A 26,824-nucleotide genomic window follows, 5' to 3' on the forward strand; every position below is an offset into this window, starting at 1 on the left:
CCTTATAACAAGCTGATGATAACCCACAGAAACCAGCTGCCATAAAGATGGTAAACCCGCCTGTGTTCTGGAACTGGAAAGCAGTACTTTCCGAGCAATAGAAGGTTGCCATTGAGCACAGTATGGCCCACTATTAAATTGAAAACCCCATTGGTATTTAGGACATCTTTGCTATTTCTTCAGCTTCAGAGGGAAAGAAAGCACTTAATTCTATTTGACATTTATATCCCATTGATAAAAAAATATTTTCCAGACCTTCGTATATGAGCTGAGTTGTTATCAGGGCAGGCATATTAATTTGGTGTTCCCTTTAATAAGAGTGGAGCGCATCTCGATTCATAGGTGCAGTATCCGAGTCACTGACAGCTGGCAAGATTCTTGTTAAGTAATGTGATTCCTGAGCATGTGCAGCACTGTGTTTCTTGCCCAAAATTTGTAAGCGTAAATGTGAGTGTTAAATTTTCTGATATTCAATATTAGATTCAATATTTTGCTTCTTTTTATTGATTCGATTCAATATTCGATTTGAAATCTATTATTTGGTATTCGCACAGGCCTACTTTTTCAGTTTATACCATGCCTAGTGTCTCACATGGGGGTTAGCTGGCCTTTTGCATGGTTCAAATAGTATGTTGATGTAACATGTTCCACAGCTGCTAAGCCATTAGAATACAAGGAGAGGGAGAAACTAAATTACACAGCATCTTGGCATGACTAAGAATGAGAACAGAAAATAAAATAGATTGTTACAAAAAACGACCTGTGCTCTCATGTTCGGCAACTGAAATACTTATCAGCGTATCGGGAACGTGCCAGCAGAGTGCATGCTCCTAATTTCGTGCAGCGTTTGTCGTTGAGTGCCAGCGTGAAGATGACTAATAGCTTTATGCTGTTCGGAAGGCTGCGTACCGCAACGTGCATTGTTTGAAATTGCAAGTTTGCAGTGCTCCACCAGCACCCGCACAAATTGAAGCACAGTGAGGATGATTGATGTTGACAGCTGCAACAGAGCAAGCACATCATTTCACTGGCGCAGCAGTGGTGCACTGCAGCTGTAGTATCAACTTCGACTTGCCCAGTGGTAAGGCGGGCAGTGAGGGTGGACAGTCACTATAACAAAGACTCCCTCTACAACTTGGTTATAAAGCAGGTTTTACTCCATTGCTGTAGCTGGTATTGTTTGAGGGCCTTTGATTGTGGTACTGCATTGAATAGTTTGTTTCATGAATGTCTACTTATTTGAGTTCGTCGATACGGTGCTGTCCACTTATATAAAAAAGAACAGGCAATCCGGTACAGTCAACGACCGATTTTCCGGACGCCCAATTTTTCGGACATGCCCGATAATTCGGACGCCTTCGCGGCACCGCCACGGTACCCCATAGAGTAAATGTATAGGTAAGAACGGTTGAAATTTCGGTCGCAAAACCCCTTCGCCGTCCGATTTTTCGGACTTTTTGCCAAAACCGCAGGTCCGAAACGGCATTGATCGAAGCCACTACCGCCCCTATTTTAATTTTCTCACCACCTTGAACAGAGGCTCTCACACCCAAGTCCGCTGGCAGCCATAGCCACCACCGCGGCAATTTAGTTACTTCGACGTTCACTACCAATCGTTTTGCTTTTCGTAACCGTGTTTTTCATTAAAACAATTCGCCGCTGTTTGCAATGGCGCCGACTCCGTCGAATCCTCGCCGATGGCTTCGAAGCTCAGAAGGCATAACACGTTGCACAACGCCGTTTCCGAAAGTCAGCTTTGCCTCAATACAGCGGTGTGACACGGTGAAGCATATCAAAGTGAGAAGGGTCATTTGTCACGGGATGCAGTGTGTATTCCTTAATTATACACGCATACACCTGCCGTGTCCTGTCACAGTAAGAGTACCGATACGCCTAATAAGCGTACGGGTAGGCCATCAGAGCTATTTTGGAAGTGCCTGTGGCGATTTGAGCCATTGGAGGCAGTAAAGGCATGCATTTGTTTTTTCGGACTGCCTGATTTTTCGGACGTTTTCGCGGCCCCTAGGAAGTCCGAAAAGTCGGAAGTTGACTGTATTATGACTGATCATTGCTGTATCTAGACTGCCATAAAAAAGCTGTCGAACATACCTTTGTAGCTGTGAAAAAAACATTTGCCACTTGCACTAAAAAATAGACGTTAAAGAAAGTAAGGGTGTGAAAAATAAAATGTTTATTTACACCTCTAAACAGAGTGTGTGGAGTTAAGTGCGCCGAAATAGTCAGAAATCTGCACTTGCTTTCATGGCTACTGAGCGAACACTGGTGGCGATCTTTAGCGTGCATGAAACCAGTGAGTGACTCGATCGATGACAGCACACTTTGCATGAATATTGGGGTCGGTGTCAAACACTCTCATCGTCACTGCCACTACTGTCGTCGCCTCCATCGCACAACACTGCTGTCTATTGCAACAACGATCGCCTTGTCTAAGATCTCTTTGCAGAATGAGGCAGCACCATCTGAACTCGGAAACTCCTGCATCGCAGAGCCACCTGTTTCATTGTCATTAGTGATGTGCTCCCAGAGCTCGGTAATGTCAGCGACTTTCACCTTGTTGGCTTCACTATCCTGGGTGGTTTTGCCATAGTGCCATAGTGCACCATTTGCCATTGTGCCTTTTGCGTTGCTTGGCATGGCCACTGGTTCCAATTTTCTTGAATCAAGTGCTTCCAGTTTTTAGAGCTTATACTCCTTTGAGTCTTGCAAAATTTGTAGCTTCGTCTCAACTGACACAACTTTGTACTTTGTCAGCACCATCTTCTACAAACTGGGCTGCTTCAGGGCTGCTCCCGTTGTGCACTTCCGTGCTGGTTGAGAGAGAGAGGTTGTTGAAAGTTAGTTTAAAGGGCTGGGCCACTGTGCTGCATCACTTTTTAATTTTCTCTCTTTCTTTTATAATCTCTTCTCTGAACATGTGGAGCATGATTATGAGGAGTGCGGACACGAAGCAACTGGTGCCATCTTTTAGCACGTTGCGCCAACTCGTGAAGCCCTTCAGGGTTTTCGCAATCGGTGCAAACGCGCCAACTCGTGAAGCCTTTCATGGTTTTCGCAATCAGTGCATGGGCAGAATGCGCCGCTCAGTCACGGCAGCAGATACGAATTCGCATAGACAAACTTATCACCCCGTCTCGACATCGCTCATTTAAGGGGAACTTAGCAACGCAAATGTCAAGCTCATCCTGCATGGAAAACGCTGCCCAGAAGGCAAAATTTAGTTGTTGTATCTGACATGTGGTCATAACGTATCATTATATATATTTTATTCTCATAGCCCTAATGGTTAAGCTGATACCATTAAGTAGACTCGTCATTATAATCAATATATTGTTATATATGGTGTCATTATAAGTGGACCGCACTGTATCTGGCTTATTTGGCAAAATTAAATACTTTGCTGGAATTAAGTATTGGTACTGGATTGCACGCAGCCTTTCCATGGTGTGTGGCCCTTGCTTGGATAAGGTCCGCCTGGATAGGTGTGACTGAAGCACGTAAAGTGTTGGGGAAAAAAAATCAGCCTGGTGGCTGTACTGTAAAAGTGGGCCACTCTTGGAACCTGTGGCATCATTTTTTTTTTTTAATGATGGTGTGGCTTCTGCAATTTGGTGTATTATAAAGAAGAGATTGCAAAAGGGCCTTCTTACATCTCCACGATGAGTTTGGAGCCTGCTTATTTCTGTTCTAAAATGTTACTGCTGGTAAAGTTGAAGCAGCCATCAAGTCTGCACTAAAGCAGTTTCTTTAAAATTGTTTAACATGCTTCGAAGCATTTTAAAATTTGAGAACATTTTACCATGACCATAAGTCAGACTATGATGTCATCATCATGAGCCCACTTCATGCCAACTACAGGTTGAAGGCCTCTCCTAGCGATCTCCAATTACCTCTGCCTTGGATCAGTTGGCACCACCCTATGTTTGCAAATTCCATGATGTCATGACACCATCTAATCCCCTGCCTCTCTTGACTCGCATAATGCGGGACATTTGCCTGCTTCTAAGTTCATGCACTATGTGTGAAGCCTGTGGTTTTTGACTCTTTGAGAGTCAAAGACGTAAATGTGCGGCACCACAAGCAAGTCCCAAATGGTCGATGCAGTATATTTACAACGCCATCTGTATGTTTGAAAAATGCACCAATTTTCCAACTTGCTGTTGCCAAGCAAGTGCTGCCATCCTAAGTAGATGCAAGAAATTTTTTTTTCACTTCGTAGTATCTTGCTTTTAATTCCAAGGCTTCTTTATGCAGGCACGTCGGCCCATCCATGCATGCGTGCGTGCACGGCAGTTAGTTGTGGTTTCGTCTCATGGGCTGTTTCCGTTTCTCGTGCTCGTAAAAACTAATGTCTATCTGTTTCTAATCTCTCAAAGGGTCACTGCTAGATGGTCGCTCATTTATTGTTACAGGGATGTAATTACATCTGTTCACAGGCAGGTGCTGGTATTACAAATGATGCCGCCATATATGAACGAAGCTGCTATGCCTGCATTTCTCGAGACTTGTGAAAACTGATTGCCTATTGTTAGCGATAGGATGAAGGATTACTGCAAGGTTGTGTGGGTTTCCTCACGGTCGCACAACCATTGAGCTTTCTTGCATGCACGATGTAATTATGTTATGGATGTGCGTTCCAGTTGTTCTTCTGCGAGTTGAGCAGCGATTCCTTCGATGTGGACTACTGCGAAACTGCCAAATCAGAATTGGTCGCTTACCACTTTGAAGTGCCTGCCGTATATGTAAGGCCGAAATTTCGCTATAGCCCAAGTGATCAGAAGACACTCTTTCTCCACCATAAAATAATTTGCCTCCGTTTTTGACAGTGACCGGTTAGCATAAGCTATGACGCTTTCAACTCCGTCCTTCCCTTGAACTTGCACGGCACCAAGGCCTAGGCAACTTGCGTCCATGTGGATTTCAGTCTCAACGTCTTCGTCGAAGTGTGAAAGCACTGGAGGGGACTGCAGTAGTCGTTTCAGCTCCTCAAATGCGTAGTCCTACTGTGTTTCCCATTTCAAGATGTTGGCTTTCGTGAGACGAGTTAAAGGTTTTGCAGTTCTTGAAAGGTCTTTTACAGCCTGTAATAGGCACACAGGCCAAAGAATTTGCGCACTGCCTTCTTGTCGATGGGCCACGAGAACTTGGCGATGGCAGTTACATCCTGTGGGTCAGGACAGACTCCAGACTTGCTGACTTGCTGACTTGCTGATGACGTGGCCTAGGAACAGAAGTTCTTCATAAGCAAAACAGCACTTTTCCGGCTTCGGGGTGAGCCCAGGTGACTTGATAGCCTCTAGTACTGTCTGAAGCCGCCTCAGGTGAGCTTCAAAATTTGTGGAAAGACTACAATGTCATCCAAGTAGATGAGACAAGTCTGTCACTTCAGTCCGGCCAAGACTATGTCCATCACGCGCTGCAATGTTACAGGTGCAGAGCAAAGTCTGAATGGCATCACTTTGAACTCGAAGAGGCTGTCTGGTGTCATAAACACAATCATTTCTCGATCCCTTTCGTCGACTTCAATTTGCCAATAACCAGTCTTGAGGTCCATCAATGAAAAGTACTTATCATTGCAGAGTGGGTCTAATGCGTTGTCTGTCCGTGGGAGGGTGTATAGGTCCTTCTTGGTGATTTTGTTCAAGCAGCGATAATCGGCGCAGAAGCACAGACTTCCATCCTTTTTCTTCACTAAGACCACAGGAGACGCCCATGGGCTTTTCAACGACTGGATTATGTTGTCAGGCAGCATTTCGTCGACTTGTTGCCTTATACCTTCTAGTTCTCGCGTCGACACTCGGTAAGGGCTCTGGCGGAGTAGTTGAGCGCACTCTTCGGTTATTATGCGATACTTTGCAACTGGTGTTTGCCGAATCTTCGATGATGTCAAAAAACACTCTTTGTTTGACAGAGAAGAATTTCAAGATGTTGTTGCTTACTCATAGGGAGGCTAGGATTTATTTCGAAGACTGGCTCGGGAATATGGTCATTAGGTAGATGTGGCAGAATTGGAGAGGGCAAATGCATTGCTGGGGTGCGATCGGAGATGGTTGTTCGGCGCGTTCGTTCGGTTACCGGCGCGCGCGATTGGCCTACTCCGCGCCGACGTCGCCAGCCGCGAGGCGCCGCCCCCTTTTTGGTGACGTCAAAGTGACGACACGCTCCTGTCAATCATCCGCCCACCGAGCATTTCGTCCGAACGCGACAGGAGTTGAGAAGTTTGGAGCGATCATACGGCTTCGCATGGCGCGTCTGGTGGATTGGATTGGATCCAACAGGCGGCCTTTTCGGCTGCGGTATGGCACGTTTGAATCCAATTCATAGTTTAATTCTAGAAAATGGCGCTTCCGTTGGAAACTTCGGTTGTTGCGCTGGCGTTTCTAGAGGAAGGAGGAGAGCGGGTGGCGATGCGAAACGCGTTTGAAGAAATGGCAGAAAGTGAATTCCGGCGTCGTTTTTGTTTCTCGAAACAAATAATTCGTTGGTTGTACAGAGAAATCGACAACATCATCGGTGCCAGCGAGCCACTGGGATGTTGTCGCTGCCTCTTGAAAAGTGCGCCACTCTTCCCGTCTTTTTTTTTTTTCCTTCTCGCTCTGCGCGACACCACCTAGGGACGACGCAAAGAACCTAATAGTTATAAATTGCAGTAGTCACACGTACTACTATTTGAAAACGTGTTTGGGCTTGAGAAGAAAAACTACATTATTTTAGATAAAGATTTCATTCAATTGGAAGACGAGAAATATTTGGCTTTGTAGTATACTGTTTGCAAGCAGACGACAAACGACGGAGGTAAACTTCCGGGGAGGTCACCGCTTCCTGATTGGCTGCTCTCTCCGCCTTGCTGTCACAAATTTGACATACTGCAACTTTGTGACGTTGCAGCAACTGAACAGAACGCGTATCGAACAAAATATCTCCGATCGCGCCCCTGGTTTCCACAATTTTCTCGAGGTATGCAATCGTCGGGCCCTTGTTGAAGTGCTTGAACTCCTGGCTGAAGAAAGTCAGCATCACTTTCACTTTTCCTCCATGCAGTTGAGCGATCCCTCATGTAACGCAAATTTCACAATCGAGCAGAAGACGTTGATCGCCCGCGATGACGCCTTCTACGTTTGCGCGTGTTTCGGTACCGACGGAAATGACAATGCTGGAGCGAGGCGGGATGCTCACTTGATCTTCGAGCACACTCAAAGCGTGGTGACTACGAAAGCTCTGTGGCAGTATCATTTGATCTTCGGACAGCGTTATTGACTTCGACTTCAGGTGGATGATTACGCCGTGTTTGTTCAGGAAGTCCGGTCCGAGAGTAACATCTTTTGTACACTGTTGGAGGATAACGAAGGGGGCAAGGTAATTTAGGTCATGAACGGTAATTCTTGCCATGCAGATTCCAGTCAGCATTATTAGGTGTCCTCCAGCGGTCCAAATTTGAGGGCCTTCCCATGTAGTCTTAACCCTATGAGGGTTGATTTTTTTCGCCATATGCGACCGCCCAGGGTCGATTTTTTATATTGCAGATTCCAATTCTTCTGAGTGACCTATATAGAAAAAAAAATTACCGTAATTTTTCTAGGGTGACCGTAAAGTGAGAAAAAAATATTTTGTGTTGGTATATATGTATGTTTATTCATGAATAACAACAATAAAAAATGGAAATAAACTTATAAGAATCAAAATTTTGATGCAATGTTATACACATGTTCAAGGCTTAGAAAATGTGCACACGAGAATATTTCACAACTCTCAAATGTTTCTGCTCTTCCACTAATATTTACATCCATAGCGTAATCGAACTGTGTAGGTGAGCGCACTCAAGAAAACTGTGTGGTTGTGTGCCTGTCAAAAAAGCAAAACGTGTGACAAACTTCTGCTTATCTTCATCTTATCGCCAACCAGAGGCAATTAGTTTTCACGCGTCTCCAAAAAAAAAAAAGGAAGAAAAGAAAAGGAAATGCATGCACGGCGGCGCACTCCTGTGAGCACTAAACGTAAACGAGCGAGAAACAGGCAGTCGCCCTTTCAGCGATTAGTAACGAGATAGTCATCAGTTTTGCGAGCGCAAGAAGCTGAAACCGCACATGGAACAAAACCAAAACCACCGCCCGCTTGCACGCGCCTGCGTGCGGGCGGTAGTACCTATATAGACTCGCCGGAGCAAACTAGCTCTAAAACAAACTCTGCAATGAAAACCGCAAGAGGGAGGTGCGAGAAAAAAAAAATCACCTGTATTCCCAGATAGTGGCAGCACGTGCCAGAAAAGAAAAAGTTAGGAAATAGGCGCGCTTTTTAAACGTATAAACGGCGCCGTATATATATACAGCATCGACCATTTTGGGCTTGTTCGCGGTGCCGTATATTTACAGCATTGACCCTCAAAGCGATAACTTTCTTCAACTGGGCGGTGATGGGTGCACTCATGACGGAGTAGTTGGCTTCTGTGTCCACTAAGGCGGTGACTGCGTGGCCATCGAGAAGCACGTCGAAGTCGGTGGTTCTTTGTCTTGCATAGAAGTTAGGTCTTGGCGTTGGATCACGGCTGCATCGTGTTGACCTGTGGCTGCAACGTTGCATCGTCAGATATTCTTTTGTTGGCGTATTCTTTGGTTCCATGCGCTTGTCGGGATGGCAGTGTCTCATTGATATGTCTTCGAGATAGTCCTTTCAGCATCTTTGGTGGCGGCGGAGGATCTTCATCAGTTCGACGAACAGCAACCACACCTCCATCGGTTGCTGCTTTTAGTTTTCTGGATATGGGCTTGCAGACCGGCCCCGAGCTGGGCCAGTGTATGGTCGGTGTTGCGGGGACATGTAGCGGCCTAATGTCGGTTAACGGGATGGTCGTCAAGGGCTCCGCTGAGTAGCGCCGAGGTAGTCGGCGATATCACGCGGCTTTCGCCTTGCTGCAGGTGCAGCACGTTGACTGCGAACCCTGGCAGTCCCATCTCCCGGTATGGACATCGGCAGTAGATGTGACCCGCTTCTCCGCAGTGGTAGCAAAGTGGGCAGTAGTCAGGAGCGCACCAGACATCGGTCTGGCAGCTGTGGTGGAGAACGACGGTGCTGTGGCATTACCAGGCCCTGGTGCGGGTGTGGAGGGGCAGCGTGACGGCATGCTATGGCTGCTTAGGTCATGGCTTCCGGCTGAGGCCGCGGCGATTCGGTGATTCCAAGTGACAGATGAATCTCCTCTTGGACGATGTCAACAATGGATGCTATTTGAGGCTGTGTCGAAGGGAACATCTTCCGGAGTTCTTCACGCACAACTTGTCTGATTGTCTCTCACCAGTTGGAGCAAAGGGCTTGAACTTCTGTGGAGTCTAGTATTGAGCAGCGATTGAATTTCCTGGTGTGCAGTTCTAATGTCTTCAGTCGTTCCGGCTTCTGACAGAAATTCTGATACGATCGTGGGTGAGTTGGGCATCAGCTTGGCAAAGAGTTCTTGCTTTACCCCACATATGAGGAACCGAATTTTCTTCTCCTCAGGCATATCCGAGTCGGCGCGGCGGAACAGGCACGTCATCTCCTCGGTGAAGATTGCAGTGTTCTGGTTGGGCAGCTGCGTGCGAGTTTTCAGCAGAGCGTGGGCTCGCTCTTGGCGCTGGACACTCGTGAAGGTCTGCAGGAAGCCGTTGCGGAGCAGGTCCCATGTCGTCAGGGTTGATTCCCAGTTCTCAAACCACATCTCGGCACCGTCTTCTAAGGCAAAATACACATGCCTCAGCTTGTCATCGGAGTTCCAGTTATTGAATGCAGTGACCCTTGTGTATGTTTCCAACCAGTTTGCCGGGTCTTCAAAGGATGATCCACGGGAGGTCGGTGGCTCCCTGGGCTGTTGCAGCACGATGGGGGACCCTGGGGCTGCCATTGGGGTTGCTGAGTTGACCATGATCTTCTTGGTTGTCTCAGATTCGTGCTCCGGAGGCAGGTTTTGTGGCCTGCGACTTGATCGATGGTTGGGGGCGAAGTTGTTGCGGTCTTCGGGTTGTGGGCTTGGATCGCAGCTTTGCGGGGGCGTCTAGTGAATGTACTCACCAGCACCTCCACCAGATGTCACGTAGTAGTGACGGTGAAGAAAGCAGCAAAGCTGTGAATGACGAAACTAGCGTTTTATTGGGCAAACCTGTGCCCTCAAAACAGGCTATACTCAAGAACAATGATAGTGGCGAACACGGTCAGCAATCGTTGAAAATCTGATCTACCCATCAAGCGTGTCTGCCTTTATACATGAGTCACCAGAGTAATCACAGGTGCTCGCATGTCTTCCAGAAAGTACTGCACCATTTGCGTCGCATATCAGTCAATCATTTGCGTCGCAATCAGTCAGATTACACAAGCTTTGGTGAGAACAGACAATGCATAGAACCATCGATAACATTCCAGTAGGTTCCAATCCTGCAGGTGTATCTTGTGCTGAGCGATAACTTTAAGTTGTTAGTGGGTGAAATGCAGTCCCTGAGAAAAGGATAAGTGCACATGTCAAGATCTGTTCCACTGCATCTACTTGCTTATTATTGCAAGTACTATTTAGGCAAGCCCATCTGTGTTCATAAATGAACAATGCTTGTTTACCTATGGAAAATATTTTTTTGTCATTTAGGGTCACCTAAAAGGTTGTGGTAAATTTTTGTTGAAACAGGTCACACTGAAAATGATAAATGTGCAATAAAGAGAAAGTCAACCCTGAGGTGTCACATTTGGTGAAAGAAATTGACCCAGGAAGGGTTAAAAGCTGCCTTGGTCGTGAGTGGTGCTGGCTAACACTCCCAGGGCTGGATCATAAGTGCCAAGGAAAATGTGCAGAGACCACGGTAGCTGGATCGTAGAAGCACGTGTGTAATGTGGAAGCTTTGTGTTCTACTGGTTGTCAGTTGTTGTTTTGTCCACTTTAATTTCCTCATCATTTTCTGCACTTCAATTAAAAGTTACTGTTTTCACTGTGCTTTCCTTGACTTCATGTGGTCTGTTGATTTGACATAGTCTTAATTAAAAAAAGAAATCTGAGCCCTTCAGTTTCCCTTATTCCTCTTACTCAAATCAAATGGCGTGATATTTTATTTGTTTCTCGAATGTGTCAAATGTTTGTGTGGCCCTATTTCCCGGCACAATTGGGCGTGCCAATTTATTTTCTTGCAAAGTTTTGCTACATTCTTGCTTGCCATTTTCCTACATGCTTGCCATTTTCCTGACCCCCCCCCCCCTCCTTTTCTTTTTTTCAGAATGTGGTCATGAAGGAAGGCGATGGCTTCAAGGTGGCCATGGGGACCTTTGACCGCACCAGGGCACCCGTGAGTGTTGTGACAAAGCATTGTTAGGCATTTATTTATGGGCCTACCACACACACACACACGCACACCCTAGGAGGGGCGTTCTGCGGATATCATTGTCAAAACTTGAGTGAAGTTGTGTTTGTGTACCTTTGTCACCAGCTCACCAGAGTGGCTTCCTTGAGGATACATGTTTGGGTAGCCTTCTCAGACTTGCAGTTGCCATAAAAGCCTGTGTATAACACAAAGTGCTTTTATCCTAAATTTGGCACGTATCTTCTACATTTGCATACCAAAAAACTATCTGCATTATTTCTTGAACCTAGTCGCGGTTTGGCTTTGAAACGTGGTTCGAAACAGCAGGTGCACATTGCCATTGTCACCAGGTGCTGCAGTGGAATGGGAAAACCAAAATGGACACCACTTTCCCAGGCCTGCATGCCATGCTTTGCACATTCAACCAGCGTCCCATTCCATGAGGTGTACAATGGCAGCGCCCTATAGACAGAGCAAGTGGGAGAGCAATTTTGGCTGCCAAAATTACCAACAGCAGGGCTGTGGGCATGACAGTTCAGAGTGGCAAAGGGAACATGCCTAGCTAGTGCCGACAAAAGCACTTTTCATGTGCTATGGGAAGGAGTTTCCAGGGTCCGATGAAAGGAGTCTTCCCTGAAGTTGAGGAGGACTTTATATAAAATAGCAAAGCTCCCTGTACAGCAGTGAAAAATAAGATATGATATTTTGCATTTGTGTTCAGTGAGCTAAACTTCTCAAAATGTTGGTGCTGCATTATGCCAGACTGCTAGCCTAGGGCAATAGTCTCCTGAACACGCACTGCCATTGTACTTTATTCGCACCCTGTAGCCCACCCACCGTGTGCATAATTTCCACAGTCCAAGAATGTATTGCAAGGAATCCATAATATCAACCAGTAGTGAAAATACAGTAGAACCTTGTTTATACATTTTTGGAAAAAACGCGATTAAATACTTGCTAGCCAAGAAAACATACGATCGGAAGTCACTTAAAAAATTTGACAGACTCAATTGTAGTTGACATCTACGTAATGCCAAGCATTGCGCAAATTGTTGCAGCACACTGTGCCAATGCGTGCTGATTTGGTTGGGGCTCGAGGAGCTCGAGAAGTGCATTGTCGTTTTTACGGCTACAGCAAGCTTACGTTTGTGCTCCTTGAGTTTGGCCTGAGACAGCAGCTTCTTCAAGCGGCGCATTTTGACAAGAAGTTTTGATGTGCCCTTTCAGCACAAATTGTTGCGGCATGAGACGCTGATGCACGTGGAGCTGGTGGGGCCCAAGCGACTCGAGGTGCACATTGTCGTTTTCCTGTTGCATAGTGTTTTAAGACTGTCAAGCACAAACGAAATGGACCGCATGTGCGGCACTGGCATACGATGCCACTAGAGCGATACATGACCCTCACTTTGCCCCGCCTGCAGCAGGGCACCGCAGCGTTTTGTGTTATTGCCTCTTGAAAGCACGCAGCATGCTTCCAACGGCACTACGGTCCATGTACTGTGAAACAGATAAGGGAAGGTGCTTATCACACTAGAGTTTGTGGCAATAGCTGTGAATACAGTGTGCAACGACCCGGGAGGTGATTTACTAGTACAGGAATAAGAAACTTATGCATTCCAGCATTTTCTCGTGAGACGGGCGAGTGATTTCTGTGGGGAAGCTGCTGTGGTGGGCACATTTATACGGGATCTAGTGGCCAGAAGATGTTTCATATGATCGTACTTTGGTGATCTACTGAACGTTGCTACCAAAAGGTCGTGTTTTCTGAAGACGTATCAGCTGGTAAAAATTAAGTGCAGCTACATTGGGTCATTTTTGGGTTTCTTGATCGCAAACGTTGCAGCCGGGAAATTGTATGAACAAGGTTGTACTGTACATGCACACTGGTGAGACTAACTGTAATGACAGTTGGCGGGATTAGCTGAACAAAAGGTTTGGCATGCTACTACAGGTTTAATATACCCTATTTACTTGAAATCTAGGCCGGCCCCGAATATAAGCCGACCCCCGAATGTCTGAAGTCAGGAAAAGAAAGGAAAAAGGAAGGCTTATGTCTAATCTAGGCTGAACAAAAAAGTGAGGACAGCGTTCAAAAAATGAGAGCAGCATTTCTTCAATATGAACCTGCCAAGCTCAGTCTTTGTCATCATTGCTGCTAGCCTTGTCGCATCTTCCTTATCGCTGTCATCCCTTCATTGCGGCACATGCAAAAAGAGTCAACCGTTGCCCCCTCCAACGACGCACATTTTTCTCATCGATATCGAAGTCCCACCTGGCTTGAACATTTGACGATGCCTCTGCAGCTAGCACAACTTTTCGTTTGAAAGCAGCGCTATAGTGGCATTGCCTGTTTGGTGCCGTTACGATAACGCAACGCCGCACACCGATATGACACAGGTCAAAATGGCGACATCGCTCATGTACAGTCGAACCCGACTGTATCGAACCCGTTTACATCGAATTATTCCACATATCGAACAATTTCTGGACACGGTATAGTTACAATGAGTATATATAGCAAAAATTACGCTTACATTGAACAAAACTAGTAGCGACTCCCGATATATCGAACGTCAAGCGGCGGAAAATGCCCCTAGAAGTTGGCCTTCTCTCGCGGTGACGGGAAAACCGGCGGTGCGGCTCCATCCAACCGCTCTCGCTCCGTGACCGCACTACCTCGGAGCCGCCGACACCCCCCTGCAAAAAATGATCCTGGCCCGCCCGCAGCACTTGCTCAGACAGCCAATCAGAGGCTCTTGTGCCCTCGTCATGCAAGATGGTGAAAGTGCGAGTTGTCTCGCTGCTTTTCTGGTTCATTGTGTGCACCTTGTGCGCCTTCTCCCGCAGTGTTGCTGTGATGAAGCGGCAGAATTCGCCTTTTGTCGTGAAGCTCGAAATCATAAATCGGGTCGAACGCGGTGAGAAGTCGGATGTCCCCGCAACGTACAAGATTCCGAGGTGCGCTGTCGGCACGATCTTGAAGGGGGAAATTAGGGCTAAAGCGGCCTAACTCGCGACCCGGTGTCCGTAGTGCCCGTGGCGCCCGACGCGTACGCACGGCTGTGTACGAGGGGTTAATCCGAAATAGCTTCAGCCGTACCTACTTCCGCGTGCTCGATGATAACTGTAAATTCTGATTAATGCAACGAAGCCGTTGCCGGTGTTGCCGAAGTTTGAAGCGAGCTGTCAGAATTTCCAGAAGCTGTTGACGAATCAACGGTGGACGAGTTTGTGAGCGCAAATGATGGTGTCGCGACCACGGGAGAGCCCGGAAACGAAGACTACATTGCCGACATCGTGCCGTGCACAAGTGAAAGTGGGCACAATGAGGAAAGCAACGACCGTCTTTGGCCCACATCCTCCGAAGTGATTGGTGCGCTCGCACTGGTCCGGTGCTTCTACGCGAATGCGGAATGTTGCGGCCTCAGCTGCTCCGACTCCTTAAACAAAGTGGAAAAGTGCGTGCGTCGCACGCAGCAAAATTGCCTGAGCAGAAGAAAATGCAAGACTATTTCGTGCGAAACTAAGCTAGTTTCATCAATAAAGTGATATTATAAATGGTATGTGCTTTTATGACATCCAATTAATCCAAGCTTATATCGAATTATACGCTATATCGAACTGATAGGCGTTTTTTGGCGAGTTCGATATAGCCGGGTTCGGCTGTACTTCAGTTGGCTACTGGCATGGCTAGTAGTGACTGCAATGCGAACTTTTCTCGATGGAACTAGCTATGCACTATGTTTATCAATTTCAATTAAAAACTGGCACATTCTTTTTTCAAATCCTTGAATCTAAGCCGACCCGAGAATATGATTATTTGAAAAAAGCTATTGACCTAGATTCGAATAAGTACGGTATAACATGAGATCAAAGGACGAGAGAAAAGAAAGAAATTATGGCAGCAACCGTCCTTGATGATTATCTAAGTGAGTGCGAGGCATTTCTGCCCTGCACGAAGCGCAGAGCCCATAGAAATTCATGTCCTCCTAGGGAAACACTTGCTTGAGGCCCGCCAGATGTGTGAGCCTTGACTCCCTGATATGCAATTGAAACCAGAGGTGGTCGCAGACGCTACATGCCAGAACAAATACATCTTCGACAAAGTGCTTTTGAAAGTACATGTCGGCATCCTGCGAGTGGCAGTCCTCCAGTTGACACTGCTTGGTCTCAGCGGCCTGTTCAGCAGTCGTTCGCTTGGCGTGCCGCTGTTCTTCGGTCGTACCTCACTTCTTGTTCTTCATGCTCCACGGCTACATGTCACTTGGCCTCCTTCCTCGCCTCTTTGGTATGCATCGTATACCTATGTAATCTCCACAGAGCCTTTGTGCTCTTCCGCTTCTCTTTCACTTGATGCCTCCGAGGGCCCAGCGTTGTATCGGCAAGTAGAGGCCTGTGCCTAACATCGCTAAGCTAGTTCACCCGAGCCACATCTATTTGTGGTGCGCACACCTGTACCGGTGAGTGGAACAAAAAGAGGAGGTGCCAAGGCAGTAGTGGTGTGCAAGCAGGCACATGGGAGAGTGTGCGTATAGAGCAAGGAAGGTTGGCCAAGCCACTGGCCAGGCTCACTGGCCGGGCCAGTGAGTGGGTACATGGGGATGTGTGCGCACCTACGAAAAACTGTGACCTTGGATGCCTTTGACCTTGGCCTTGACTAGGCAAAGAAATGCTTCACATTTAAAAATGCACATGCATCCACTCGCACAAAAATTTAGGAAGGGCCAGCAATGAGCACCACGAAATAGGCAGAAAGTGGAGCTTTATGGCACCGTCAGTGACCATAATGTTATCCATTCCTGCCCTTTTGGCTGCACCAGAGAAATGGATAACATTTTGGTCATTGACAATGCACATGCGTTGCATTGCTACAATGTGCTTGTGCCCTTCGTAACAGAGTATTTAGAGGGAGTGATTGAGGTGGCAAGCGTCTTTCACATGCCCTGTGTACAAGCGAACTTGCTCTGCAGCTCCTGTGTGGCGCAGCATCTCACATGCAGTGTGGGATGTATTTCAGTCTTTATGTTTCAAAGCATGCAGCCCTGAGCTGCTTTTCATACCGGCTTTCATTTGAACACCCTCGTGTACATTACTAATATGCCTGCCTCCTGATGCTCCACAATACAGTCAATGACCGATAATCCACACCTCATGGGGAACGTAAATAAGTCTCAACTATCGAATGTCCCAAAGAATGAATGTATCCAAAAAAAAAAAAAAAAAGATTATTTTATTTGCGTTTTAAGGCCCCGTTGCAAAGAAGAAGTGGTCGATTCAATGCTGCATGCACTTCAACTTACGTGCAACCAAGTCCACTTGCATTTCTGCCAGATTTATGTTGTCTCTCTGCGCTGATGCAAGGACTGTGAAGGCTCCAGAGCACACAGCAAGTCGTCATCATCTGTGTTAGAGTCGGTGTTTGAGGGTGGAAGAACTTGCTCAATTGTTTCGTTATCGCTCAGTTCGGCACACGATGACACCGCACTGTCAATGTCTGCAAAGTCTTCGAATGTAATGAAAGCAGGAATCAGCCCACTGCAGCCTAGCGGGTCATCAGTGATGTCCATATTTCAGCTTGCTGTGGTAGGTGGCAATTCAGGCTCTTCAGTTGCGGAGTCTGGCTCATTCGGACTGTGACTCATTCGGAGTTGGACTGTGAGGGCACCTTTGGTGCCAGCTGACACGGAGTGTCGATAACTTCGCAAGAGACTGGTACGCAAATAAATAAACAAGCACAAAATGGTAGAACATTGTCCGGAAGGCCAATTAACAATCAAGAGCAGGCCATGCGCGTTGGTGCCGGTGATGATTGGGATGTTGATGCAACCTCGCAATTCAGGCAAAGCCTCCAAGATTGGCATTTGCAGTTAAATCTCTGAGGCGCAGTGTTGTGACGAAGGCAAGACCTGAGGGATTACCATCTAGCGTGTAATCTCTGAGGCCATATTGATGGCTTATATCTCTGAGGCCAACTTGATGTCTTGTCGAGGTTGCCAGAGGAAATTTTCCAATGCTTCCTCAGTCTTTCTCACATTATAATTTTGAATATGCTTTACTTTTTCCTTGTTGATCAGTTCTGACAGTTCCGTGAATTCTATCTGATTTCTTGAGTTGGACACTTTCATTCTCTGTTGTTTCTTTATTAGGTCCTTCATTACTTAAAAGAGCTTACCTACTGGTTGCCTTGGTACCTTACCTCCCACTTCAGTTGCTGCCTCTGAAGCCAGCCTAGTTACAGTTTCATTCATTACCTCAATCTCATCTTCATCTCTCTGTTCTAAGGCTACATATTTGTTTGCAAGTACCAGCCTGAATTGGTCTGCTTTTACCCTTACTGCATCTGGGCTGGCCTGTCTCTTTTTGACACATTGATGCTCATTACGACATTAGTAATCCAGCGAGAAAAGTCCGTTATATCCAAAGTTTATTCTGTCCAAAATTAGGGCTGAGTATATTAGGAAATGGCAGAACTTGGCATATACTGGTGTCTAAACCCAAAGGTAATTGCAAAATGATATCATCAAAATTAAATAAATACATAATGGATAGACAGATTTATGCCGTTAATTATACAACACGTGGCATGGTGCCTTGCTGTATGCTGTTTTTCGGATGCCTGTTGCTAAAATATGGCAGTTTCCCCACACTAGAGCATATAAACACCCGCACAATGACAAGCTGAACGGCCAGCCAGTTCGTCACCTGTCATGCAAGCTGCCCAGCCTGCTGCCAGTGACAGAAACATCTGCTACAGTTTGTTTTTCATACAAAACAGTGGTCAATAGCATAGATTAGATGAACGCTTTCATTTTACCTTTCATGACTAGCGACGACCACTGCACTGCACGCAAGATGGCTCGACCAGGTCGTGTACTGTGCAGTATGTACGCCCTGAGTAGCAGCCTATCTCCATGTTTGCGTGAATTGATGATGAATGATGTGTTCACAAAACAATCCATTTTGCATTCGTTGGCAGTTTCCTTAAAGTGCCGCATGCTACTGGTTCAAAGCAAAGTGTGTTGGGCCTAGCAGCATGTTCAGTACTTGGGCACCATTGAGCCACTTGCGTGGTCGACCTGAGAACACTTTGCATAGCTGGCGGAGCACTGCAGGAAGCTTACTGCTAGTGTGTTTGTTCCTTTAAAAAAAAAGAAGGCATTTTTACGCATTCCACAAGTCATGAAAAACAGTTGTGTGCTGTGCACTGCTGCGCGCATGCATCACTGCAGCAAAGTACATTGTATTTACACCATCTAGTTAAAATTTGTTGATAGTCAATTATCAATGGGTCCGTTAAAAGTGAAATTTGTGCATAAATAATATAGGCAGAACAAACTTAAGTCAGAAGAATGATCTGTTATATCTGAAAGTATGTTGTGTGCAGATCCGTTGTAACAGGTTTGGACTACATACGAAAAAGATAGCAAGTATAATAGAAAATTACGAAGTGTAAACTACGGTCCAGGAACTTAACAGTACCCAGGGCTTCAATTGCAAGGAGCCCAAGAAGATGAGTGCACTGATGGTCAACCAGATACAAGGTCTGGACAGTGGACGTGTCACGCCTCTATATAGTTCAGGGTGTCTACCAACTGGGAAAACCGGGAATTCTCAGGAAGTTTGAATAGTCTGGAAATACTCGGTGAAAACTCAGGGAATTTGTGCTTATATCAGGGAAAATTAAGTGTAATTTTATTTAAAGGGAATGAAAGTTGTGCTAATGCTGGCTTCGAGTAACAGAGAGTGATCGTGACAAATCATCTTTGATGCTGTGTCATCGGCTGTAGAAGTTGCCAGTGCATAGTCAATGACAGATTTTCCGTACGCCCGATTTTTGGGACGTGCCCTATAATTCGGCTGGCTTCGGGGCACCACCACGTACCCCATAGAGTCAATGTATAGAAAGGTCTGAAATTTTAGATGCAAGAGCCCTTCACCATCCGATTTTCCGGACATTCTTGCTGTGAGTGCAGGTCAGAAATGGCATTAACCATATTGATTGTCTCGCAGCCTCGAACCGGCGCCCTCGCACGCAGATCCACTGGCAGCCGCTGATCTCCTAGCAAACACCGTAGCAAACACCGTGGCAACGCTAAGCCTAGCTGCTTCGACGTTCATTATTAAGCTTGTCGTTCGGTGCCTATGTTTTTCTTTGAAAGACTTTGCCGTTGACAGCAGTAACACTGATTCTGCCTTTGTACTCCTCACGATTGGCTTCAAAGCTCTGGAAACACGGTGCATTGCATAATGCCGGTTTCTGAGGGTTCGCACGAGTCCTTGAAAACCTTGAAAACCCTTGAATTTGAAAATGTGATTTTCAAGGCCTTGAAAACCTTGAAATGTTTAGTGGTGCCTGAAAAACCCTTGAATTCCGTGATGACAGTCATTGGCGCCGTTCAGCAATTGCCCGTTGATCAACTGGTCACATTGAAAGCGAGGGTTATCTCCCGATCCAAGCCAAGAAAATCCAGTCCGGTTCAGGCGTTTGTCCTCCATGTTGTTGTGCTTTTTTTTTTTGTTCGCTGCATTGCACACTTTTTAAGCCTCCCGTTGGCTTATTCAGAGCACGTGTATTGCGGCACGTGCTGGACGTGGACGTAATTGTGTGTGCGCGCAATGCCCGGGAAGTGCAATTTCCAGCGATCGTGGCTTAGCCATGACGAGTACAAAGACTGGATTGCGCCGGACACCACGAGTTCGCATCGTGCTAGATGCAGACCGTGCCGAAAAGTGTTTGACATCTCGTCGATGGGAGAGTCAAACACTTACCATTTTGAACTACGTGACATCGCGTGAGTGTGGCGAATCCATTCGTGTGGTGCCGCAAGCAATGCCGCAAGCAAGGCTCACGATTTAGTGACAGAAGTGGAAATATTGTGGGCTTTGAAAGTTGTCACGTGCCATTACTCGTACAGCTCATCTGCCCACACAAGCGATCTGTTCAAGAGAATGTTTCCCAATAGTGAAGTGGCGAAGGTCTTCACATGTGAAGAGAAAAAGTGTGCGTACCTGGCGTGTCATAGTCTTGGACCATTCTGTCTATCATCCATTCATCGGGCGATAGATAAGTGTGACTATTACATCGTTCTGTTTGATGAATCCGCAAATGATTACCTCCATCAGAAGCAGATGGATATACACATCAAGTACTGGGATGCATCTAAAAAAATAACAACAAGGTATTTAACATCTGTTTTTATAGGCCACGTGAAGGCAGATGACATTGAGGATAAATTGTTGAAGGCACTGGAGCCATTACCACTTGTTAAGATCCTACAAGTGTCCATGGACGAACCGAATGTCAACTTGAAATTTTTCAGAAGCTTTCAGGAGCACCTGCAAAAAAACTATCAAGTATAATGCCTAGATTTAGGCACTTGCGGTCTGCACGTTGTGCACAACGCCTACAGGGCGGGTGTAACTGCCAGCAAGTGGAGAGTGGACATTCTGTTGTCTAGTCTAAGTGCATTGTTTGCAGATTCCTCGGCGAGGCGAGAGGACTTCTTAGCGGTGACTGGTCAGGCTACATTTCCCCTTAAGTACGTTGCCCATCGCTGGGTTGAAAACGTTCCGGTAATTGAACAAGCCCTTTTACTGTGGCCTGGTGTGCAAATTTACATTGAGTCTGCAGGAAAGAAAGAAGTGAACCAGCCGAAATGTGCCTCCTTTAAAACTTGCTCAGTTTCTCCAGTGACCCACTAGTCCCAGCAAAACTTAACTTTGCCCTTGGGATTGCACTAATTCTGAAATTTTTCCTGACGGACTATCAGGCAGACCAACCACTTGTGTTTTTTCAAGCAAGGGACTTCGAAACAATTGTCAGGAAGCTTCTCACAAAGTTTGTGAAGTGTTCAGTTCTCTCTGCGTCAGTTGGGACTACAGGCCTGTTGAAAATCAACATTGAAGACATGAACAGTCACACACCACTTGAGAAAGTGGACATTGGTTATGCAGCTGAACAAATTTTGCAGAATTCCTAGGTCAGTGCAAAAAATGCGTTTGCATTTAAAATGGAGTGCAAGCAGTTCCTTGTTAGTGTGTGTAAAAAGGTTCTTGAGAAGAGTCCTTTAAGATTCCCTTTGGTTAGAGGCCTTTCCTCACTGGATCCCCGTCAAATGTGCACCAAGCCAGACCAGTGCCTAGCAGGACTCAAGAATGTTTTGAATGCCCTCATCGCTGCAAAAAGGTTGAGCGATCACCAACGGGACTCTGTTCTCTCTGAGTACGCCGAAATGCTGCAGATGGAGAAGCACAAGCTGCGATTGTTTGAAAAGAGCTCTGACAGGCTAGACATGTTTTTCTTAGAACTCCTAAAGTTCAATTCATCCTACGCTGAGCTCTGGACAGTAGCCCAACTTTTGCTTGTGCTCAGCCATGGCGAGGCAACTGTGCAAAGAGGATTTAGTGTCAACCGGCAGGTCTGTGTGGAAAACCTGAAAAGTCTGTCATATGTCTCACAACACATTATATTTGATGCCGTTGATAAGGCAGGTGGCATCCTTAACCTTCCTATAACAAAGGAGTTGAGGACCTCTGTTTCAGCTGCAAGGCATCGTTATCATGCATATCTGGAGGCGCAGAAGAAGGAGCAACTTGAAGAAGCAACGGAGTCAAAGAGGCACCTTGTTGAGGAAGAAATTGATACCTTAAAGCGAAAGAAAGCAAGACTTGAAGCAACCGTTGCTGATCTGACAGCTTCAGCAGACAACTTGGCTGAGAAAGCAGAAGAGACAGGCAACGTCATGCACATTGTGAAGTCAAATTGGCTTAGGAAAACGGCAAAAAGCAAAACGGAAGAACTTCTAAACATGAAACAAGAAATAATCACAAAGCTTCAGGAGCTTTCATGAAAGCTTGTTACGACCTGTCTTAGTTTACTATTAAACTAGTCTAGTCTCTAAGTGAGTCTTTTTCTTAGTGTTCAATAAATTTGTTGAGCGTGTTTTAAAAAAAGTTGTTTTACTATAAAGGGTACCAAATTGAGTATTGAAATGAGTCCTTGAAAAAAACTTTTGGGGGCCTTGAAAGTCCTTAAAAACCGTTGAATTTGTGCCTTCAAAGCCTGTACGAATTCTGTTTCTGAAAGTCAGCTTCGCCTCAATACAGGAATGTGATGCGGTGAAGCATGCGCAAAGTATTGCGGTGAAGCTTAGGTGCAGGAAGGGACAATGGTCACTGGGCGCAGTATGTATTAATTATACATGCGTACACATGCGGTCTTCTGTCACATTACGAGCACTGATATACCCAATAAGTGTACTGGCAGTCCTTCAGAGCTTTCTTTGGACGCCCCTGTTCCGATTTGAGTCCCTTGGGGGCAGTAAAAGGCATGCATTCATTTTTTCTGATTGCCCGATTTTTGGGACATTTTCGCGGCCCTTAGGGATCCAAAAAATTGGCCGTTGACTTTACAACTGTCCAACAGGATGCTTCATATGGTCCGTAGGGTGAACGCATGGCAGAAGGAGGGCGAGAATAGAAAGGACCGATGCATTTAGGGGTGAACGACAAAGGAAGTGTGCTGCCGCTTCTTTGAAGGAACTTGAGCTTAAAAAAAATTACCGACGATTACGTTACTTCCTAATGCGAAATTTGAGCGCAGCAAATAAGCTGTTTCACCTTTTCGATAGATTGAGGCAAAGAAATCGAGCAACACATGTATGCGCTATCACAGAATTTTTTTTTTATATTTCCCGTACTCCTGGATCATCTCGACGGCGGCGACGGTAAGCTTCTGCTTCGGCGGCACGCACCTCTGGATTCTGACGGCGACGGCGCTGGGCCTCTGCTCTGGCAGCTCGTTTAGCAGCAGCAGCAGCAGCAGCAGACGGAGGACTTCCATCGGTCGTCTCGCTCGTGGCTCAGAAAGAACTGGCAGATAATTTCGCAGTGGCGAACGGCAGCGGCAATTTCGGCTCGGGCGGTGCACATATACAGATCCGCCGCCACCGATCTGGCTCTCTGATTGCCACCGCACAGGGCGAACGGCAGCGGCAATTTCGGCTCGGGCGGTGCACATATACAGATCCGCCGCCACCGATCTGGCTCTCTGATTGCCACCGCACAGGGGTTGCATTGGAGGAGGAGCGAAGAAAGGAATTAAGTTCGAGCCGGCGCTTTGACAACCGGAGACTCGCAGGAAGAGGGGGGAGGGGGGCGGCGTGTACACCCAGCGGCAAACGATGGGGGCAGAAGCGCGCGCAGCAAGCGGACAACACTATAAAGGGAGGAGGGAAGAGATAGCAGCGACTGACTGATGCCGCTGACGCCGATAGTGAGTCAACCCCAGCTGCGGAGTTGGTTTCAGGGACAACGCCGCCGATGCCGACACAAACAATATGATACCCTTGCTTCCGCAGCGCTAAGAACCAGGTCTAGCCGTGGGAAGGTGGTCACGTATTCGTCGATGTGCCGGGGCCTACGTGAAATAACCGGCGCGTCGGCAACTGAAGAGCACCCTATCCGCCACACAAGAACAGGGGGGGGGACCCTTTCCTCCTCTTTCTGCATGGCGGCGACGGTGTTCTATGCAGTCACGTTATCTTGACTCTCTAGCGGCGTCAGCGGCATCCAGCGGTATCAGTCGGTCGCTGCTAGCGCTGGGGGGATGAAAGGGGGCGGAGCTGGTTACGAGGCCGACGACAACGCCGACGACGACGCGAAACCCAGGAACGGACGCCAAAGAGCTTCGCTCTAAAACAGTGTTGCCTGATGCTGAGATGCAGGTGTCCCTCATCCAAACCAATATATACTTTAAAGTGGTGAAATGCAACACTGAGGCATTGTGGGTCAGGACAGTTGAGTTTGACTATCCAGCTGCTGAGAGAGAATCTCACTGGTGACAAAGTTCGGGCCCCATACCAATAAGCTTGCTATCAGTTGGTAGAAATAGCTCATAATGGGAAATATCTGCTTCTGTATGCACCTCTTTTTATTCATATTTAAAAATGTCTGACTCGATTTGCAATGGGCTTTAAAATATTTTTTAAAGATATTTTATTCGCTGTGCATTGTACTAAGCCCTCCTTTCTGTTTTCTTTTTGAATAAAATAAACACTACTCCTTACTATTCAAACTAGATTAAGTCATATCTAAAAATTTTTAACATGCTTGCGAGAGAGTTACAGCATTGGGTGACATGGTGTCAGCCCTTCATGACATAAAACAAAGTTCAGTGTCACTCAGGAAATTTTGCATAGGCACTCAGGGAAAACCTGGAAAACTCAGGGAATTTGGAAATGTCAACTTGGTAGACACACTGATAGTTGCTTTGAAGGTACCAAGAACATGCAGATGCTGCTCATCAGGGCCCAAGACTACCTTTGGCATTCTCCAACCACTGCGGTCAGCCTGGGAAAGATGGCAACGCAACGGTAACTTCTACACAGGAGTTTCTGATAAACTCTGCCAGCTGACCATTCGCTAGGAAATTCGTCTGCCAGCTGACCATTCGTGTACCTTGCTTGCTGCGAATCGACGGAGTGAAGCTCAATGAAACCCGACAGCTCCTTTCATTTCTTTGCCATGTAAACTACACCTAAGTGCCCTTGCTTCCCACAGTAATGGCGGACCAATTTCTGTGCCAGACAAACCTTTCGTGGGTGAGACTGATGTCTGCGAAAGCCACACAATAAACTAGCTGCCTGCTTTGGTTTGCTATGAAAGCATGGCAAAGGTATGGGCGTATTGTTTCGCCGAGCAGCGTCAATGTTCAGCGTTACGGTACAAGTGGTTACTGAGAGTCATGCTTGCGCAGGATAACTGCTCCTTTTCTGCATCCTCGCAGACACTAGCTGGGCACAGTGCATCTTCAGCTGTTTTTTGTTTCGGCACAGTTGGTCAGACAGCTTCTTGTCACGTAAGCCCATAATGAACTTGTCACAAACAAAGCGGTCCTCGAGTAGCAGGCTGTTATAGCCACAGCATTTTACCTGCTTGCGCAGTGTCCACAGATTCACATTGCTTTTGAGAGCAATGGTGAAAATAACAGCTTTCGTATGTCTCGTTTACTGGGTGCACAAAGTGCAAAGCTAGCTTTTTTTTAAAGCAGTGAAAGAAAGTGCCTCTGGCGTGGATGCCTTCAAAGATAAGAGAACAGTCCTGGCTTGCAGTCCCATATGCTTTACAGAAGTGTCCATACCTGAACCTCGTCGCTGGCATTGTTGAGGCCTGCAGCGAAAGCGTAGGCCTCGAGTGTTGAAATCCACATTGGCCATTCTCCTCCTGGGCTTGAAAACATAAAGTTCACCAGTGGGCGTAGACCCAAGGCACTGGCACGACCAATGCGCACTTTTGGCTCGGCCGTTGCGAAGCGGCCTTGTTAGGCAGGTCGGCGATAATGGTGTTATCCCATTTCTGAACCTTTATACCCTCTCTCGAGACTCATGCACATCGTTACCCAGATACTGTGGTGTGCCTCTTTATGGCCGCTGGGTCCAAGGCTCACAAGTAGTGACCTTTATATGGCTGATGACCATGGTGCGCTACCACGGTATTGTAGCTTCAAGTCGGGAGGTGGTGCAGAGTTGGTACAACCTCACCTTCGTGAAGGTGCCCACAGCTGAAGGTCAGCTCTCTCCCATTCCAGCTCTTGTTTTTCTCTTGTGGTGGTTGTTCTTTTCTCGTGCCACGCATAACTTCTTTTTTCCATTTTATTGTTTCATTCCTCGCGCCATGCTTTGTTTTCTTCTTCCTTCTAACATGTGCTCATGGCAGCGCAGTCCTAATTTTTCTACCTGGAGGCACTGGTAGACTGCTTCTTGGCTTTACAGTAAACTTTAGCTTTCAGTAAGTGGAGCAAGCACTTTGCAGCCTTTTGTAGAGAGGCATGTTTCCTGCAGGATTTATCTTTATTTACCATATTCTCATAGCAGTCGGCATTTTAGAGGGGAGTAGCTGCAAACACCTGGGACACATAACGATACAGGAGTAAAAATAATCTCGACCTGTACATTATAAGCTGATGCATTGTTCAACAGCCCATGATAGCAGCTGTTGTTACAGAAAGGTGATCCAACTCTTTTTATGTCTGAGGTATCTATAGCTGAAAGGAAACATTAGTTGTAAACAAAGGTGTGGCAAATTTTTGAGTCTGATCTGAGTGATAATGAGCATGTGGCTCATAATCTCATTAGCTCATTCTGCAGGTGGGGATAAAGAAGAATCTTATGGAAAATGTAAAGATGACATGCTAGAGATAGTAAGTCGGGGCTTGTTTTCATGTCAGTTATGCTGGCTGTTTTGGGGGCTTCTTTTTATTTGCAGGTTGCGGCTGGTGCAACAGGCGTAGCCCAGAGGTGCCTGGACGAAGCGGCTAAGTACAGTCTGGAGCGCAAGACATTTGGTCAGCCTATCTGCATGGTCAGTGGCCTCTACCCTTGATGCAACCGTTTATTTATTTGTGATACCCTCAACGTACATAGTTGTACATTGCAGAGGGGAGGGTTGAGAATACATTCCAAGAGTAAAAAATACCGGATTATTTCTAGGAATCCACAGTG

At 46.5% G+C, this 26,824-nt stretch overlaps 1 protein-coding gene and 1 pseudogene across 2 annotated transcripts in view; both read left to right on the plus strand.

Moving 5' to 3' along the window:
- Mcad (Medium-chain acyl-CoA dehydrogenase) overlaps nt 1-26,824 on the plus strand; it is a 192,333-nt gene that overhangs the window by 138,510 nt on the left and 26,999 nt on the right. For both annotated transcript variants that reach the window (XM_075677417.1, XM_075677416.1), the window contains exons 10-11: nt 11,241-11,309; nt 26,589-26,684. In XM_075677417.1, the coding sequence (XP_075533532.1) occupies nt 11,241-11,309; nt 26,589-26,684 (165 nt within the window). The remainder of the gene's footprint in view (nt 1-11,240; nt 11,310-26,588; nt 26,685-26,824) is intronic.
- Nucleotides 12,825-26,582, plus strand: LOC142566577 (uncharacterized; annotated as a pseudogene).

The sequence above is a fragment of the Dermacentor variabilis genome, unplaced genomic scaffold (assembly GCF_050947875.1).
Source record: "Dermacentor variabilis isolate Ectoservices unplaced genomic scaffold, ASM5094787v1 scaffold_13, whole genome shotgun sequence".
In the NCBI taxonomy this organism is placed as follows: Eukaryota; Metazoa; Arthropoda; class Arachnida; order Ixodida; family Ixodidae; genus Dermacentor; species Dermacentor variabilis.